The 18678-nt window shown below is 38.8% G+C and overlaps 1 protein-coding gene across 2 annotated transcripts in view; it reads right to left on the minus strand.

The window, feature by feature from the left end:
* Positions 1-3907: 3907 nt before the first annotated feature.
* CMTM8 (CKLF like MARVEL transmembrane domain containing 8) overlaps positions 3908-18678 on the minus strand; it is a 36755-nt gene continuing 21984 nt past the window's right edge. For both annotated transcript variants that reach the window (XM_030010506.2, XM_030010505.2), the window contains 3 exons: positions 11740-11913; positions 7200-7316; positions 3908-4445 (listed from right to left, as the gene is read on the minus strand). In XM_030010506.2, the coding sequence (XP_029866366.1) occupies positions 4362-4445; positions 7200-7316; positions 11740-11913 (375 nt within the window). In that variant the 3' untranslated portion in view covers positions 3908-4361. The remainder of the gene's footprint in view (positions 4446-7199; positions 7317-11739; positions 11914-18678) is intronic.

Here is an 18678-nt window from a genome sequence, read left to right on the forward strand (position 1 = left end):
AAGCCGCGGGGGGTTTCCCGCGAGGGGAGAGGCCGCCGCAGCAGGGCAGCGCAGGGCGGGCCCGGGGCGAAGCCCGGCAGCTGGGCGCGGGAGCCCCGCTCGGGCACGCGAGGGGCGGCCGTGCCGGGGCTCCGAGCCGGCACCCCCCGCGGCACCGTTCCGGAGCGGCGGCCGCAGCGGGACGCCCGGCCCTTCTTCCCCTCTTGCAGCCGGGTTACGTGAAAACAGAGGCCGAAGCGAACACTTCCAAGCAGGGAGAGGGACGCCTGGCTGTACGCCGCGGGGTCCCGGGAGGGGAGCTTCGCACGGAACCGGCCACCCCAGCGGTTCGTGGCTTTACTCGAGCGGTGATAAACGGCCCCTCGGCCTGTCACAAGTCGGTCGGCGATGTCCCTGGCGGGGAGCTGCTCCGGTGCTTCGCGGTTGGAGGTACAGCTGCAAACAGCGTCTTCCCACGCAACATGCATTGTCGCCAAAAAAACCCAAACCTTCTGATTCATGGTCTCGTAAAAGAAATAACATTTGCATCAAATGGGCAGCGACAGGCAGCACTGCAATGACTGTCCAAGTGTCTCAGCCCCATTGTTTGAATTAAATCGTGCAGAGATACTAACACAACTCAGCAAAGGAAGCTATGTGTTTCCTCAAGTTATTTTTAAACTTGTCAGAAAGCAAAACAAGTGAGGTAATAGCAGGCCTTCGAGCTGGGCATACGCCGCTTTTGCACTCATCACAGTAGTAACCCCAGCTTCTGCTGCTCTGTTCTGCAGTTAGGATGCACATTCTGTTCATATTTAGTATTTAATAAAACTAAAATTGTCTTAGGAGGGAAGACGGGCAAGTTCAGATGATCTCCAACACAAATAAGGGGCTAGCGTAAGCAATTTACACAAGCAAGACAGGGTTTGCCAGTGTGGGCAATGGTCTGTAATACATTAAAGCAGTACATAGTTTTGGGCTTCTATTAAGCCAGCTAGTAGTTGCAATAAAAGATATTACTTGTCCCACCCAATTTTATCTCATGTCATTAGATATCAAAGCTACAACATTGCCAGTCTCCGCAAGAGTAAAATGCTAGCTGCTGAGAAAGTTTGGGGTTTTGTTTGGTTTTTTTTTTTAAACGGCTGCTTCTCTTTTTTCCTCTTCTCCTTACACTTCAAGTTCAGAAGCATGCACATTTATAGGTTTCTTGCAAGCCCTGTGGAGGAAGGTTCTAGCAACTTTCGTACTTCCTATTAAGAAATATATTTTTCTTACCTGCTGATTCAGGTTCTTTAGTTCTTAACTTCTTTTGAAAGTGTGTATATGACTGGGGCCCTGCTGATCTGAGTTCAGCCCAGTGAAATAGACATACCTTTAAATTACTACAAGTAGAATAACAGCCATACTTTCTACTCAGAAATACAGGCATCTTATGTAAACCACTGGCACAAAGTCAGTCTAAAACACTGCTGAATTTGAAGTTTTTATTGCAGTTCTCATGCTATTTACTTCATCTTGTTAAGTGCATCATGTATGACGATGGTAAGAGGTACTGACAACTCCTTTAAAAATGAAATTTGATGGCCGTAAGTTGACATCAAGTATCCTTATGTATGTGGGTGACTTAGATTTTTCAGAGACTGTTTGTCTGACACAAGTTATTTATAACGTCAAATACCTTCATTTTGCAAGTTGATTAGCATTTTGTTTATTCTTCTAAATATCTGTATTAAGAATTTCACTAATGATTTCATCACTTACCAGTTGTTCCCTTAAATAAGGTTTCTTTCAGTCTTATGAACACTAAGCAATGCCTGCAGCCACAAATCTTGTTTTAATTGTTATATGATAAACCACTGCTAGCTTATCTTCTTTATCAATATTAGAATATAAAAAGGCGAAAGTCATAGTTTGCAAATCAGTATTTAAGACTAATGCGCTGGAAGAAACCAATAACCTTTTGGGTGCTTACGCCTTTCTTCAGGCCTGAAAGAGGAGGAGCAAACTTCAGAAGTAATTCTCAGCTTGTACCAATTCCTCCAATTTTAACTAGGTATTCAGAACGCTTCAAAAACAGACAGTTGGTACCTGGGGAACAGCTGAGAAATGAGACAGATGAGAAAGAGCATGGGAAGGCAAGATAATTATCCTTCTAAAAGGAAAGAGTAAGGCAGATATGTTATGGTTTGTGAAAATAAGCAGGGCCAAGCATAAAGCAAATTTCTGCCTAGTGCGTATTTTTTTAAATTCAGAATTAAGGATTCAACTCACAGATTTGCCTTGGGAAGACATGCCGCACATCTTCCCTTGAGGATCAGTGCTGAGGACTCAGAGAGGTGGTAGATATTTTGCCAGAATCATTCCTTATCTGGTAATAGTGTGGTTTTGTCCTTCATTACATGTGTTTATTCTGACATGTAAGACAGTTTCCATGACAGTTTTTGGTAAACTGGATGAAACACATTACTCCCTCTTAGCTCTACTCCCTCCTATTACCTCTATCCACAAATGTCATCTGGGTTATGACTTTAGACCAGACCATCACAGTTACCACAAAATCACAAAACATTTGTGCAAAGTCACGTTCTTTTGACTTAAGATAGGTACCTCAAATATCATTTAAGAAAGAATTTCTATTACTATGGAAGCATTTTTACTGATGAGATTTTAATTCTGGCTATATTTCTAGTCGCATTTTATCAGTTGACATTTGGATCATTTTTATGCCTTTGATTTTTTTTTCCAGCAATGGAAAAGAGCATATGAGATTTTAATGACACATTTTATCTGTGTAGATAAAATGCATAGTTGGTAGCCCTTCTTCCTTCTCACAACTGGGTAATTTTAGCAAGCAGCAGACAGCCTGACCTTTGTTGTACAGGCCAGATGCAATCTGCAGACAAATATAGGTTTTAAAATAATATCTTGGCTTCCCTTACACTGAAATCCTGTGACTCCAACAGATAATCAAGAACAAAACAATGTGACTGAAAACAGAATTAGCTGGCTGCTGATAAATCTTCTTTGCTGCAGGCCATGCGTGTAAGTAAGCACACACCATTTAGTTACAGGGAGAAATAAAGAAGGTTTTTTAAGTAGTAAGATTTCTCTACTACCATATAGAATTGTCCAGCTAAGTTTTTGAAGACTGGAAGAGAGTCCAAATCTTCTTCATCCAGGAATAAAAGATTTCCCAGCAGTTGCTTAAATGAGAAAAACTTTAAATAATATCATAAAAAAAATCACAACTCTCCATATAATTCCTAGAAAAAAATTTCCTTAGGTAATTTGTATCTGAAAGTAATTTTCAAAGGTATCTGTTTTGACAGTCATAATCTTGTCATACTTCTGCTTGACTCAAAGATATTTAAATATGAGTGTCAAATTAAAAACTTCATTTGTTAAACTAACAACTCAGATGATGCCAGTAGACAGGAAAGGAGGGAATAATTCTTTGTTTCTAACACTGGTGTCTTGACAATTCTATGGATTTAATCTTTATATCATTTAATAGAATTTAGAAGCCCAGATTTTAATTAGGACAGATTAATGGCCTAATCTGAGGAGAAAAGAGAAAAACACAGTGCCCTGAGAAACAAAATTTATTACCTTTAGCAGGTGTTTTGCGATATTCTCAGTAGGTTAAACACCGAGTACTAAGGGAGTGTTGTCTAGACTTATGCCCCAGAGCCCGCTGGATTTGAGAAACCTGTTAAAATAATGTGTTTCAGGCGCAACATTCCTTCAAGGAGCTTCAGCGCTACAGTAACAGGTTCCAAAAGCAATCTCTTGATTGTGAGAAGCTGTTAGAATATGCAAACTGACAGGATCATCAGAATTCTTAGTAGTATATATTTTACTCTGAAAAAGAAATTTAAAAAGCAACCTTTTACTCTCAGTTTACAAAACATGCACAGTTGGGTCATTTATTTATTTACTTTTAATGTTTTGGGTGTTTTTTTTCTGCACAATGTCACTTTTTATACATAATAATGAGGCAGTATCAATCTTAGTTTTGATCTGTAGCATTCAGTATCAAAAGTATACCTGTAACATTTAAAAAGTTACATTTACAAAATTGGCACATTGTCTGAGTAAGATTTATTAAAGGTTTAGTAATAACATCTATACAATGTCTAGAAAAATATGATGTTAATTTTAAAAGAAGCAGTATGAAATTTTATTGTACAGTACAAAGTCGGTGTTAGATGTCTCTAAAGATGGAATGGTATTATAAATAATCATATAATCTCAGCTTAAAATATATTGTGTCAATTCTAACAAATGTTCAAAAAGATCTCATCTCTCTTCTAAGCTTTTGTCAAAAGAGTACAGTCCTCAAGGTATTTTATACTACAGAATTCATTTTAACAAAATATTTACTGCAAAGTTCGCGATCGCCAAGATATAAAGCTAAAATACGTATTTCCAGCATAGCAGGAGGTAACCACAAAGGCGAAGAACTGTAGAGAGAAAGGGGAAAAAAATATATTAGGAAAAAAATATATTTGAGAGCACTGTCATTTCTATGAAAAAAATAGTTATGGGATTTGGAAAAAGGAGAAATAGCAGGCTGACTAAAATGGCAGTCTTTCACCTCCTTGTACTTGCGTGGCCATCACAGTCAACACTGTGTAAGTAAGTTTATATTCTGCTTAGAAATATGGCTCTAGAAGCAGACAAAACATGGCACATTTCAACTCATACCTCCACATTATACTGCCTCAGTGTGGATCTTATAGATTGGACTCCCACCAATCCTATACTTGCTGCTTTTAACATCAATTGCTGGTAAAGACTGAGGGGTAGTCCATGGACAGTGCGAGCTCAAGCTAACACTCCTGCACTGCTGCTATGTTCCAGAAATTGCCTACAGCCCACCTGTACCTCGGTATGGCACACTGTGCATCCCAACAGGTTTGTTTACAGAGAAAACCTGGATTTAAAATGCAGGCCCAGACATGTTCTCAAACAGCAGTACCGATTAGGTTACCAGCTCCAGAGGTCCTCACTGCAAGTAACAGCAACAGCAACCACGTTGAGATATTACTACTTTGTCAGAAATTGATTACAGAATAAGCCTTCTGTAGCAGGCCAGATTTATTTTATGTTTAAAGATTAAAACTACACAGTATCAGTGGTGTTGCTTCTACAGTCCTTGCAGCATACGCACACAGAAACCAAAGAACAGCTGTGAACTATTTCAGTTGTACTGATAAAGTCCAATTCAGTGCCAGTGGTTAAGTTCCTGTTAATCACTGCATTTTGAACATAGACAATGTTCAAAATGGTCTTACGATAAGACCAGAATGTTTTGTGCTGGTAACTGAACCAAATAAAGCTGACACTGCAAATAGGATTAACACTACTTTTCTTAGAGGTGAGCAATGATAGGACAAGAGGGAACAAATGCAAGTTACATGAAGGGAAATTGCAATTAGGTATTGGCGGGGGGGTGGGGAACCACAGGGAGAGTAATCAAACATGGCAACAGGGGCACAGGGAATAGCTATCCTTGGAAATACTCAAAACTCAAGTGGACAAGGCCCTGGTAGCCTGATAAGAGTTAGCCCTGCTTTAAGGGGGGAAAGAGCTGGACCAGATGACCTCCAGAGGTCCCTTCCAGCCTAAAAATATTTTATGATTCTACCAGTGTTTCTTGCTTATATACCATCATTGGCCTGGGTAGGCACTTCAGCTCTGAGAGCAAGGCACTACTAAGCATGCCTAGAGGCAGCAAAACTAAGCCTTCCAAGAGAGGGCTCTCGGTGAGTCTTGTCTAATGTAAATTTAATCTGTGGCACCAAAAACTGTAGATGATGGTGTAAAATATTATTACACTAGAAAATTGTAGCATTCTTCTTTTCCAATATTTTTGTTTCTTATGAAAGAAAAGCTCCATCTAAAAGCTTTCTAACATAGAAAGACTGTTGGGGATAGATGATTTGCTAAATTCTCACAAACGTCTATCCATGAAACCCTTAATGGGTTCAGAAAGCAGGAATCTACATTTAATAGTTTGTTTAGACAGTGCATTAGATAAACACTATTAGGAGGTATTAGAAGAGATTCGAAACATCCCATGAGACACTGAGCATTCATGCATTTTGCATAAAACCTGAATCAGCATGGAAGCTCATCTAGCAGCAAGCAGGATCCTGTCAACAGCAGTGGCTGAGTAACAGATCAATAGTTACAAACTGCCAAGGGGAGAAGCCCCTGAACACCACTGAAATGACAGGGACGTAGTTATCCAATTCCCAAGACAAAAACAGAGCGGGTGTTCAAGTCTCTGCATTCATGGCTGTATACAATAAACTTCAGACAGAAGACAGGATCTGTGAATAGTCCAGAGAGGACAACTGCAGAAGCACAAACAGTCAGCAAAGTAGCTGTAATTTGGAATTACTGTATATAATTGAATTTGACTACTGTTGCCACAACATGCAAAAAGTTCTTTTACAACTCCCTTAACTTAGCTAGACAATGCATTCACCTACTCAGAAAGTGACATGGCTCTTTAACAAAAAAAAAGTTGTTTTTCACCCACTTTGCCTGACTTCTTTGGATTTCCAAATCTAAGTAGTAAGACAGTAATGTCAGACTAATTAATGATTTGCATCCACTTTAAAACACTGGGAAATTACATGATTTTTCAGGCATTGCCCACCCAACTCAGAAGAAAGACTATCAAAAGCTGAGGCTGTAACAGGAAGATCACTGTAGAAACAGCAATACTGCTTCAGGACCTTCCCAAAGGTGCTATGTATATGGCTCAGCCCACAAAAAGCTGAATGCATCTTATCCACATATGTGCAAAGTTAGCTGAGTTAGTTTAAACTGCTTTTGAAGTTGTCCAAGTGCATTGAGGTGACTTGGTGCTCACACGACCCGTTTTGTCTACTCTGATGTGCAGGCTATACCCTCTGCCAGAGAGCTGGTAATAAATGGGGGCAGGGGAGGGGAAAAGCAGTATGATCTTAAAAACACTACAGCCTTTTCTGGTGTCACTGTCATCTCCTGGTGGAATTTCTAGTCACCTCCAAAAAGTATGAACTAAATTACAGCTATGTATAGGGTTTTTGTATAAGCTTCTACATCAGTCTGCAGCTTTTCAAAATCCAGAATGTGTGCATTTCAACCTGCACTCCCAGCAAGCCTTCTTTTGATATAACTTTATGGGACATAGAACTTATTTAAACAAAAAATGAACTCACTGAAGAAGCTGCCCAGCTGTTGTAATTGTGACTGTCCGGTTCTTCGGTAACTGAAGATGCATCTACAATGGCAGCAATGAGGTACAAAACGAAGGCACTTCCATTAAAACACAGACCCTATTGAAAAAACAAACAACATAATTAATATGCACATGTATTTCTTACCATTTTCTATTCCAACATTACAAAACTCTCCTCTGAAATATAATGTACACGTGCTATGTATACAAGAAATGTGATTCTTAACTATTTTTACCTTCTTCCAAATTTCTATGTGCAAGATTAAAATTTAACTTTAATTTATTTTGAAGATCCATAAACATTAAAGCACATTTTGGAGAAACTGTTCTCTCCATCACACTAAATCCAGAAAAGTCTTAAAACTGGTGTGCAGTGATTTTCCAAACATGAAAATAAGGACACAGTTTGGTTATCACAATCTAAGTGTTAGGCAGCAAGAATATGACACTACATGAAAAAAAAAGAAACAAAACAACACTGCAATTTGATTACATTTCTAATCTACACAAAGATACACTGTAAGAATCAATAACTCGTGGCATATGAAGAATATAAAGCTTCCAAAACTTTGTTTTCTCCACTTCTGAAAGAGATAAAGAGGGTGTAATTTTTACAGTTGTATTCTTCCACCTTTCCCTTCTGCTTGTTTTTGAGAGGAGAAAGAAGCAGATAAAGCCAAGGAGGAGAACAGTCTGAATGGACTACATGGGTCATCAAGACCCATCCATGGTAGATGCTGCATTTTTTCTTCCAAGAAGCATAGTTAATGTCTCAGGGTACCTATGTTCATTACTAAGAAAGAAGCAAAGCAGGTAATATTGATCTCACACAACACTACAGAGAACAAACAAAACCAGTTTGTTCGGGTTTTGCATGTGAGAGAGAACAGGATATGAAGGGAGAATGGAAGTCTAAGAAGATAAGAAGATAAAAAGATAAAAAGGTATGAGGTTTTTTTTTAAAGTAAGTAAGATCAATACTTTGTCCTTTACTTACTCACTACTTGGTCACAGCTATAGGAAGTTCATTCTTATTTAAAAAGAAAATCCCCCCAAACTCCACCCTGCTACTTGTCTAAGGCATATGAATTTGGCCATAAAATATACTTTTAGTTCACTGGTGCCGTGTTTAACTGGAATACCCATGACATGCTTTGCACTTAGTTACAATTGCAGGAATTGGTAACTCAGTTTAGATCAGGTCCTAATGTTGTACATGATCTGCTCCCTTCAGCTTCTGGCCCCATGTTTGCACTCCAGAGTGCCACACAAATATCATAGCCCTTAACTCTGTTGCCCCAGTTGTCTCTAAATGTTGCCATACTGGTGCAGCTCCAACTTACTAATTGCCATGGTGTGACCCAGTGGATGCTAGGAATATATGGCAATTATTCTCTATTGAATTCACTAGTCACTAACTCTGACAGAATCTAAAAAAAAAAGAGCTGCAGCCCAAGAAGTTCAGAAGGCAGCGACACGGCAGGTTCAGGTGAACTTCTGTAAAGCACTGATTTTCAAACTCCAAATTTGATTGTCTAGAGTATTTGTTGTTGTTATTTTTAGCTGTATCCACATCAGCAATTCCCTCAGTGCACCAAAGCGTGGATCGACAGCTTGAAGTGGTTGGTATGGAAGCTGCTCACATCCATCGCCAGGACATTTGGTTCTGGCAGAGTTTACTTCAGACTTGGTGGAGCCTGGCCCACTGTCACAGGCTCCCGTGACACACAGGGTTCAAAACTTTCTGAAGGGAAGCCATTCCCCAAACACAAGCTTTCTCAACTGCATGCCCCTCCAGAGCACAGCATGCTGTGCTGTCATTTGTCAACATGTCAGTCTTCAGGTCACCACTTCCCACGCAACAAACCTTCTTACAGTTTTCAGAGCAGGCTGAAGGGCATGCACGTCCGTCCTCCTGTCGTTCCTAAGTCCTTGCAACTTGAGGGCAATTGGAAAAGAGCCACTTACCCACCTTTCCACAAGGAACCATGGGCAGTGCCTCAGCACTCAGATGGAGTCCAAGGCCTGGCACTTGAAGTTTGATTCATACACTTATAAATAAGTGGGGTTTATCTCACCTATATCAGTTGATCTAATAAGAGGTATTATGTCTATCCACAGATCTCACCTCTCTTGTTTTATCTGGGCATTACAATAATAAAATATCAAACTGTCAGTTTTAGGATAAGATGCCAACAACTGGCAGGTTCAGGTGAACTTCTGTAAAGCACTGATTTTCAAACTCCAAATTTGATTGTCTAGAGTATTTGTTGTTGTTATTTTTAGATTTCCTGTTCCAAAAAGACTCAATTACCCTGGAAAGCTACAAATCCCTGCAATATCTTGTCATGTAGAAAAGAAAAAAGCACACAATTTTTGAGAAGTGCTGCTCTGGGAAATAACACTGTTGGGGAAGATGGAATGCAATGCAAGCTGATTGGGCCTTTACTGCCAATATATTACTCAAACCAAATGGTTCATGCTAAATTACCATCTGCTTCTTAAATTCAAATTTACCAGATTTTAAAAGCTTCCATTGATTGTTTTAGCAAAGAACTTGCACTATTAAGGAGAGTCAGTTTTGAAGCACGTCCTTTGGGTTAATTTGCAGTAAAAGTAACTGCATCTTAAGCAATTTGGTAATGTGCTTAACCTGCAAAAAGTGAATTTATGACAGAGAAGTCCAGATGTAATTTTGGATCCTGCATACAATAGGCACAGTTTGAGCTAACTGTCGCCTAAGGAGGCAGAGCAATAACTAGCAGAGACTGAAATTCAGGATACTTCAGAGAATAGGAGGAAGGGGGGTATAAACTCACTCACTCAAAAAGGTGTGTATCACTCAAAAAGGTGTGTGTCATGCTCTCTTGAATGAAGACATTAACAACATCTATCTGAAAAGAGATCCAACATTGCTCTTGGACAGCCAGGAGTGGCAGAGATCCAATTCAAAGGCTGTTCCCAACAGCATTTTTCATAGCTTAGGGCAAAATAAGCTGGAATGCAAACATCTTTTATTTATTTTGCATTTATTTTCTCTTCATATTATCCTTTACTATAATAGGAGACTACCTTTTGGACCTACATTTATGTAATCATATCTACAATATGTTTGGAACTCGGAGCAAGAAGTACACTCAATATGACATAGAAACAAATCAAACACTCCAGCTTGTCTACCACTAACAGGGGCAACTCATTTATGTGCAGCTGTTGTCTGATAATAGTTTTAAACTGATGAAAGAGAGGTAATGACTAAAGCTGTATCCAAATGGATACAAAGATGCTTTCCCTTTAAATGTACTTAACTTACATCTAATGCAATGGGAAAAAAAAAAACCCCACACCTTTAAATGTACCCAGACACATTACTGCAGTAATTGAAACAATCCAACATTTCTATAGCAGTGTTACAGCCTTAATGGTAATTGCTGGTCATGAAACTTGAAAACAGAGAAGCTATCTGAACATAATCCTGGTTGTTCTTATTAATAATTGCTATAGCTGGGTATTTATTACAGCAGCAAATGGGAAGATGAAAAGAAGAGTTCAATTTTAGTCACATACACAACATAGCTGATAACAAGCTGTTTGCAAGACAGAAGTCAAATATATTATATCATAAAAATAACAGAATTCTAGTCAATAATATTTATGTAGCTAGTAAAAAAAAAAGAATGGTATCTCACTGTATTAGACAAATGCAAAGCTAAAATTCGTAATAATTCTTGGATGGTCACAAATAGCCAGTTGGCTGAGATGACAATGACTTTTAGGATCTATTACCCTGAACATCAGCCTGTTATGAAAATCATGTAAAAATATACTGTTGAGAGGTACAGCTAGCCAGGTTTGTTCAAACCACAAAAACTGGATCTGAATTTTAAGTGCCTGTGAAATTTTTCTGTAATTACATTAGCTGTTTATCTGATTTGCATTAAGTCTTGAGCTAAAAGCAAAGGATTACATGGCACATATTTTACATATATACAACACTAATTCTCAGCACCATTTTCACAGTAGGGCATATATGGATTGTCAGACTGTTGCTACCTCTGAACCACCTTTGCTTTTGCTTTAGCAGAGGAAGACTCATGTTTTAAGAGCCAGGGCCCCACTTCCAATTCATGGTGTTGATTCAAGTAGGGATTTCTGCTGCTTAAGCCATATGGCCATGTCTGTTAGCTCAGAGGCAGCAACAGACTCATTCTTCATGGGATGTAATCACTACAGGGAGAAAAAGAGGCCACTGTGCATAAGTATCAGTCACATACACTTTATTAAAAATCAAGTCACTACATCAACTGCTGAACAAAACAGTGAAACATCATAGGAATTGTTTTAAAAGTATCTGGGTAGTATGAAGGTTAAACACTGCAGGTATGCAGCCGCACAGTAATTAGGGAAAAATCTGCAAAAAGCACAAGTACAGTTGATTAACTACACCGACAGAATGCATCAATATTTTATTTGCTTCATAACTTGGCAAACCTGAAACAACAAAGAATGGGTGTATTTACCACTGTGGTCCATGGCACCTGGGGGATCCTGGTGTAGGTCATTGTCATGTAGATGATCAGAAAGAAGACGGTGAGAACCCAGTAAAACACAGCCACAAACATCACCCAGCCAAAGGCTGGGTATAGAAAGTATTCTGTTCCAGCAATCAGGGTCCACACCAGCAGCCCCAGTACCTGCAAAAGTTATGGAGAAGAAAGAAAATGTTACACAGTCTTAGACCTCATACATTTGTTCTAGGTCAAGGAATGACACCACTGCCATTCACATAACCATTTGATGAGCTGAGTTGGGATGCTACACTGACAGAATACTAATCTAACAAAAAAAGAAATATAAAACTGGTTTTGCTGTGGCAGGGTCACAAAGGGAAAGGCAGAATGAGGCATCTCGGTGTTGATTTAGCTCACCTTTAACTATTATGGAGCCATACTTGCAGCGGTTTTACAGCTAGCTCTCAAAAGGATTGCTTATTGTAGCCTACTAGCTTACGTGCATGAAGGTATATACCACTATTCTGCAGTCAGTGAAGTCACTTTAGAAACAGAAGCCTGTGAAGGACCACTGGGATCTTCAGCTCCCATCTGCCACAGTCACAAGTAACTGAGTAGTTGGGATCTAGTTCAAAATGGCCCATGCCTGCTCTGTGCACTGGCAGGCACCATAGACAGAAAACAACTCCTAGCACCTTAGTATAAAAGGTAGTTGTAAAACACCAACAGCCACCACCACTGTAACATACTGCTGGACCAGAGCAGATCAGGTTGGGAATGTCATTGTACTATATTCTGCAGTTCTTAAAACATCTCCCAAGTAACCTGACCCTAAGTAGTAGGCAAGAACTCACACTCAAGCAAAGTCCTCAGGCAAACCAGTCTGGGGAAAACAACTCCCTCCTGATCCTGAATCTGGCAATCTGTTCACATCTAAGACATGAAGAAATGCACAAACCAGAGACTTTAACATACTCTCTCCAGTTTTCTCTAGTGTTAGGTGATTTCCAATGCATTAAGAGGTATGAGGAGCAAACAAAACAGAAGTCAAGTCATATGCCACAGGAAGAAAAGTTGTGTGCTTTGCAAGTTGTCCAGCAATTAGAAAAATCTTAACTATAAAAAGAAAGGGATATTTTATACCTCAAAAACAAACAAAAAAACCCAGGCCCCATCACACACACACTTTATTGGAGTCAGATGTGGGAACTAAAATTCTTGTATTTGAAACAAGTCTCATCTCTTTCTGCTATCTGGACTATGGTGAAACTGCCTAGCAGTGAGAAATAGAAGGAAGACAAAATTAAAGCAAATAGCAACACACCTATTTAACAGACAACAGCCATAGCTGGACAATCTAAAGAACCTTCTACCCCAATATTCTGTTTCCAGCAGTGGTTAATAACAGATGTCTGAAAAAATATATTAAGAATAGACCATGCAATTGTAATATTTCCTTGGATTACCTTCTTCAGCTCTCAGGAATGTGCAGTGGAGGGACTTCCTGAGCCTATGGTGGTATCTTTGTAATCAATAGCCCCTGACAGAAGGTGGCAATTTTGCTATTGCTTCATTTGCACAAGAGCTAATGCTATTCCCATGCAAGTTGTTGGCCATGGTCCCATCTACTTTTCTATTGCAGAATTGAACACGTAAACTTTACTGATAAATCTCTAAACATTAACAGTATAGTTTTGTCTTGTATATAAACAAAAGTTTATTGTAATCAGTTCCGCTAACTTTCAGCAGCTACCTACTATCTGTTTATTTTGTCTTCAATTCATGCTCCAAATTGCCACCCAAACTTAATTCAGCCCTCAATTTGTTGTCTTGTGTGATCACAGTATATTCCTGTATATTATTTGTACATTCATCTACATCTGCACCATGCATACATAGAAGCACCGCACAAAAGCCTGTTCCACTACTTTTTTTGTGTGTCTTATAATAGAGAAGGCACATAGTGGTCTTTTTAAGAGTATTTTTTCCACCGTTTTCAACAATTCAGCAATTTCTCTTCAATAGGAAGCCCTAGAACTTGCTCGGACTGGGATAAAAATTCCTACTTTCCGCAGCATACCAGGGGAGGGCAGCATTGCCTCACAAGACCAGTTCAAATAGCATTAACTGGGTAGGTTTAAAATATACACTATTCCTTAATGCAAAGTTATCGGTTCAGCAGTGCTTCCCATAGTTCATTTTAATTCTAGTTCCAACAACATTTTACTAATAGTAGCAATTCAGTTAATAATGCTTCAAATTGCACAAACTACCCATGATTAGATTAAAAACCAACTCCATTTTAGTGTAACAACTGCTTTAAGATTAAACAATCTTGATAGACTGTTTACCTAACAAAATACCATTTTCCTAGGATACAAAGTTGCTTTTCATTGTGCCCATCCACTTTAATCCAAATTTAAATTCATCATGCAGAAATTATACCAATGAATAATTGGTCTCATGCTTGATAAATAATTACTGAACACAGATTTATCCTAGATCTGAATATCCAGTAAAATACCAAGAACAGAAACTTCAAAGATGAGACAAAGAAAACAAAGAAATTAAACATCATTAAACACTATAACCTACTGATAACAGTGTTGCTTTTTAGAAAGCTTTTAAAAATAGAAGTAGACTTTTTCCATAAGAAGCACAAGACTATGAAAAATGCTTAATATTAAATTCAACACAAATAAGATTGATAAGGACACCTCAGCTTATATAATGGATTATTTCTGGAAAGAGTAAAAACTTCACAAGCAGCAAATTCTTAAAATTAAAAAGGAAAATTTTGAGCTTACATGAGACTTTAAGCAAGACTTTAACTAGAGCACTGGTATTCTAAATGGCCACTGTTTTTTTTCCAGTAATATTCTAACCTGGTGTTATCACCTCTCTTTCAAGATCATTTTAATATTTAAGTGGCTGTACATCTCATATGTATTCCAAAGAATTGCTTTTAGTGCATGTTTTTAGCTAGCCCATATCAATGGCAGAACAATTTATCTAAGTAATTGAGATGCACCACGGATGTTACAGATTTATATTCTTAACCAGTTCTTCGTTCATATGCATCGTAACTTTGATGGGTTGCATATTAGAGCGCATCTGACATTTTCAGTTAGATCCAGATACTCTTACTGCATATTACTGGAGCTGACAGGCTGAAATAGTATTTCAGATTTCTTGATTAGACCTGAAAAGGTCAGATCAGCTCATGGTCAACAATTCACTCTGTGTAGTTAAATGATATGGCAAAGGGTTTTACTGCATATGTAAACATGCACAATAAATTGATTTAAAGTTCACACTGGCCATCAGCATCTACAAAATACCTAAGGAGTCAAAGGAACATAGACATCTAGACAAGTCTTCTGTGATTAGCTTGTCTTCTCAGCATGTTAAATACTGAGATAGTTTCCGTCGTGTTAAAAGCCTGTCTCGTAACATTCTGACTGTCCCTTGTATTACACATTTGCTGTTCAACAGATCAGTACAAACTGGATGACATTTGTGCATCTGCTGGAGCCGAGAATGCTGCTTTTCCTGCTGATTTGATAACAAACCTCCCCACTGGGAATAACTGGACTATATTGAAATGACATCTCAATGAGCATCTAGTGTACAGAATCTGGCAAGTGAGTGAGAGGTATGCAACACCATAAAGCAAAGACCAGCAACTGCAATACCTGGGGAGTGCCCACAGTAATACAGTGTGCACAGAGAGTACACAGCTACTTTCACTGCTTCAGATCAGCTCAAAGACAAGGGAGAAAGCTCCACTCAGTAACTGGGAAAGACCTGTTTCTTGTTATAACCAAGTATGCTAAAGTGTATTGGTAATAGCTATATATTTGATTTTAATTTATGAGCAAGTCAGAATATGCTTATTTAGAATTACAGGAACATACTACAATCCTGCAAAAAATGACTCTGAGAAAGGGAGGAAAAAGCATCAAGAAGACTGAAGAAAATAATGCATGTGGTAGTTGACGCAAGGGGATGCTGGGTCCTAAGACTATAAGGGCTCCACCAACTGGGTCCAGTTTTTCAAGTCAGATGGGAGATAGGGATTTCACTCAGTACATGATAAATGCAAGCTGTTTTCCCTTGTTTACTGCAGTCTCTGACTTCACATTGGACATCTATTTTGTGACCATTTGGCTGCTGCTTGATCAGGTACCTCCATTACTACAATGCATTAATATGTCAAATGTACTAATGGATACTTCAGCAGTTGGCAGATACCATGAAAAGGAAATAACTTTGTAGCAAAGTCCAATATTATTGAGTGTGCAGGTTTAAAATTAGATGCTTAATTGCATATTCAAACCCTTAAATAAGAGCCATAATTTTTCCGCAGTGCCGAGAACCTCAAAAGTATTGGACTATTTAGTCACTTAAAAAAAAAATAGGGTTTTGTTGCCTAGTAGATGAGACACATCTTGTTTCAGGTTGCTGGTACAAGTCAGCAGGTATGAAAGCAGGTGTGAGCTTGAATCGGTGTATCCAGTTTTGCTTTTTGAAGCAGCTTAAAAACTGCAGAACTGAATTTGTACTTCCAAACTATATTTAAAAAGCCTATGATGCAGTAACTCCTCTCCAGTGACGCTACTGTTACAAATTCTGCAGCATTCATCTTGACTGGTTAACTCAGCAACACAGTTAAAAATGTTTATGCATCCCTTCCAAAAGAAAAAGAAGTATCATTGTGGCAGAACTGACAGGGAGAAAAAAAACAAGGCTCATCTAGTTTCATGAAATAAATTAAAAAAAAAAAAACAAAACAAACCTTATCTGGCATGTTTGCCTGAAGCTTTTCCTATTCTTTACCCTAGAAGTGGCTCCTAGGACCATTTCAGTTCTCCGTATGCATAAGTACTGTAGGATTTATACAGAGTTGCTACTGGCACAGATGGAAATGATGGTAGGAGACTAGAAGAGTTGTGCATTTGCAGCAACAGTTGTCTCCTGTATTCAAGCCACCTAAACATGGACAGAATCCAGCAAGTAGAAAGCAAGACATCTTGCCTCTCCTTCCCAAGAAAGGAGGTTTACAACTAGAAGAAAGAGACACCATTCTAAATTATTGCACATCATTATTTCACTGCTAAATCACAAGTTAGGAGCTACTGCAGCAGCAGCACAAGCAGCCTATGAATGTCTCAACCTCCATCCTTTTCTTCCCTTGGCTACTCTCTGCAGGCAAAAAAACCCCAGGGAGTCTCCTGTGGGCAGGGAGACCATGAACATTTCTCATGCCTGCTCCCTAGTTTCTTATCTCACCTTTCATGACCCTTGGGAAGACAAGGTTGGAGATGCTTTTCATCAGGCACTAAGAGGGTAAGCAAGGATCCCTAAGGGCAGCCAAGACCAGCAGTTCAGCACTATAGGGGCTCCCCTTATTTGACGCTGATTAGTCAACCACCCCTTGGGTGTTTGTAAGCATTTGGTAAGATTAACAAATATCTTCCAAACCTGTTGTGACATGGATCACACACCAAAACACAGGGACTTATACAGTGAATCAAAGTGTCCGGGGGGGAGGGGAAAGTTATTTAAAGAGGGGAAAAAAAGGCCATTCTTCCTCTATTGTTCCTGTAAGACATGCCCAGGACAGACAGTCGTAAGAACAAGCAGATTTAATTGTCTTATATTTGACAGATACAGAACGATATTTTTTTTCTTCCAGCTATGGCTAAATGGAGTAAATGTTTGCACTGCGCTTAAATAATGTCTTTAAATCTGAGGGTTTGTGCTCTCGGACACGATCGATGAAGTAACATACAACAATTCCGCCTTCTGCCATTAGAGGGAGCACAATCACTGCTTTTCTTAGAAAAACGCTTTACAAGGGGGGCGCTTGGCACAGGCTTCAGATGCCCATCAGAAACATCAAAGGGGCAATTTGCATACATTGCCAAACCCCTGCAGATTGAAAGGGAAGGCTCGAAATAAGCGATATATATACAGAAATATTTCACAAGGGTTATGCTAAGTTAGAGTGTCTGCACAAAGCAACTTTGATAGGTTCACTTCCATACTGGGTACAACAGCAACATCAAACGTAGGTTTATCCACAAACCACGCAAAATAAGGATCATTTATTTGTTTTACCTAAAGAACAAAACAAAACAAAACAAAAAACCCAAACAAAAAAAATCCCATGAAAACCAGACAAAACCAAAATAAAACCCCCAAACCCACAAAACTCTTCCCCACTATTTAGAAAATTGTATTTTAATGTCCATGGAGGAAAAATGCTTAAGAAAAAATAAGGTGAAAGCCTGTAAGTACTGGATAAATCAATCAAATATCAATCCAGACTAAAATACAAAATACAAAAATCTTGTCTGTGCTGCAGTCAGAGAAAAGGAGATGAACATGTTTTAAAACTTAGCTTTTAAAACTGGAAGGATTTAAACTTAAATAAAATTTGTTAACACTGAGTAAAGACGCAAAGATGAGAAAATTCAAAAACATCTTTCAGCTACATTTTTAGAGATACAAGATCCTTGCTTAAGTGTCTTTGAAATTTCAAGGACCATGTTAATGTACTCTGTAATAATCTAATCAATACATTGCCTTAGTCTATTGCTTCTCTTTCCCAAACATCTTTTTAACACAAAACATTACAATGAGTTGACATCAGCCAGTCGCTACCGTCCCCCTCCTTACTGACAATACTGTATACCGCTTTTCCTCCATAAGCATTTGGTGTCACCAGCAGTTGGAAGCATTTCTTTTGCTAAGAGCTCCTCGGTGAAGGAAAGCTTTGTGATTTATCCAGACTGTCTTCCAGTGAGACAGTCCCACAGAAGATAACTTGGGCTCTATATACACACAGGAAAAAAATTCCTTTGAATTCTGCATGTTTTTGCAGGTTGTACACCAAATAAGAGAGAAGGCTAGTGTTTTTGCTGAGACTTTTCAGGGCTTTGC

The sequence above is a fragment of the Aquila chrysaetos genome, chromosome 3, assembly GCF_900496995.4.
Source record: "Aquila chrysaetos chrysaetos chromosome 3, bAquChr1.4, whole genome shotgun sequence".
In the NCBI taxonomy this organism is placed as follows: domain Eukaryota; kingdom Metazoa; phylum Chordata; class Aves; order Accipitriformes; family Accipitridae; genus Aquila; species Aquila chrysaetos.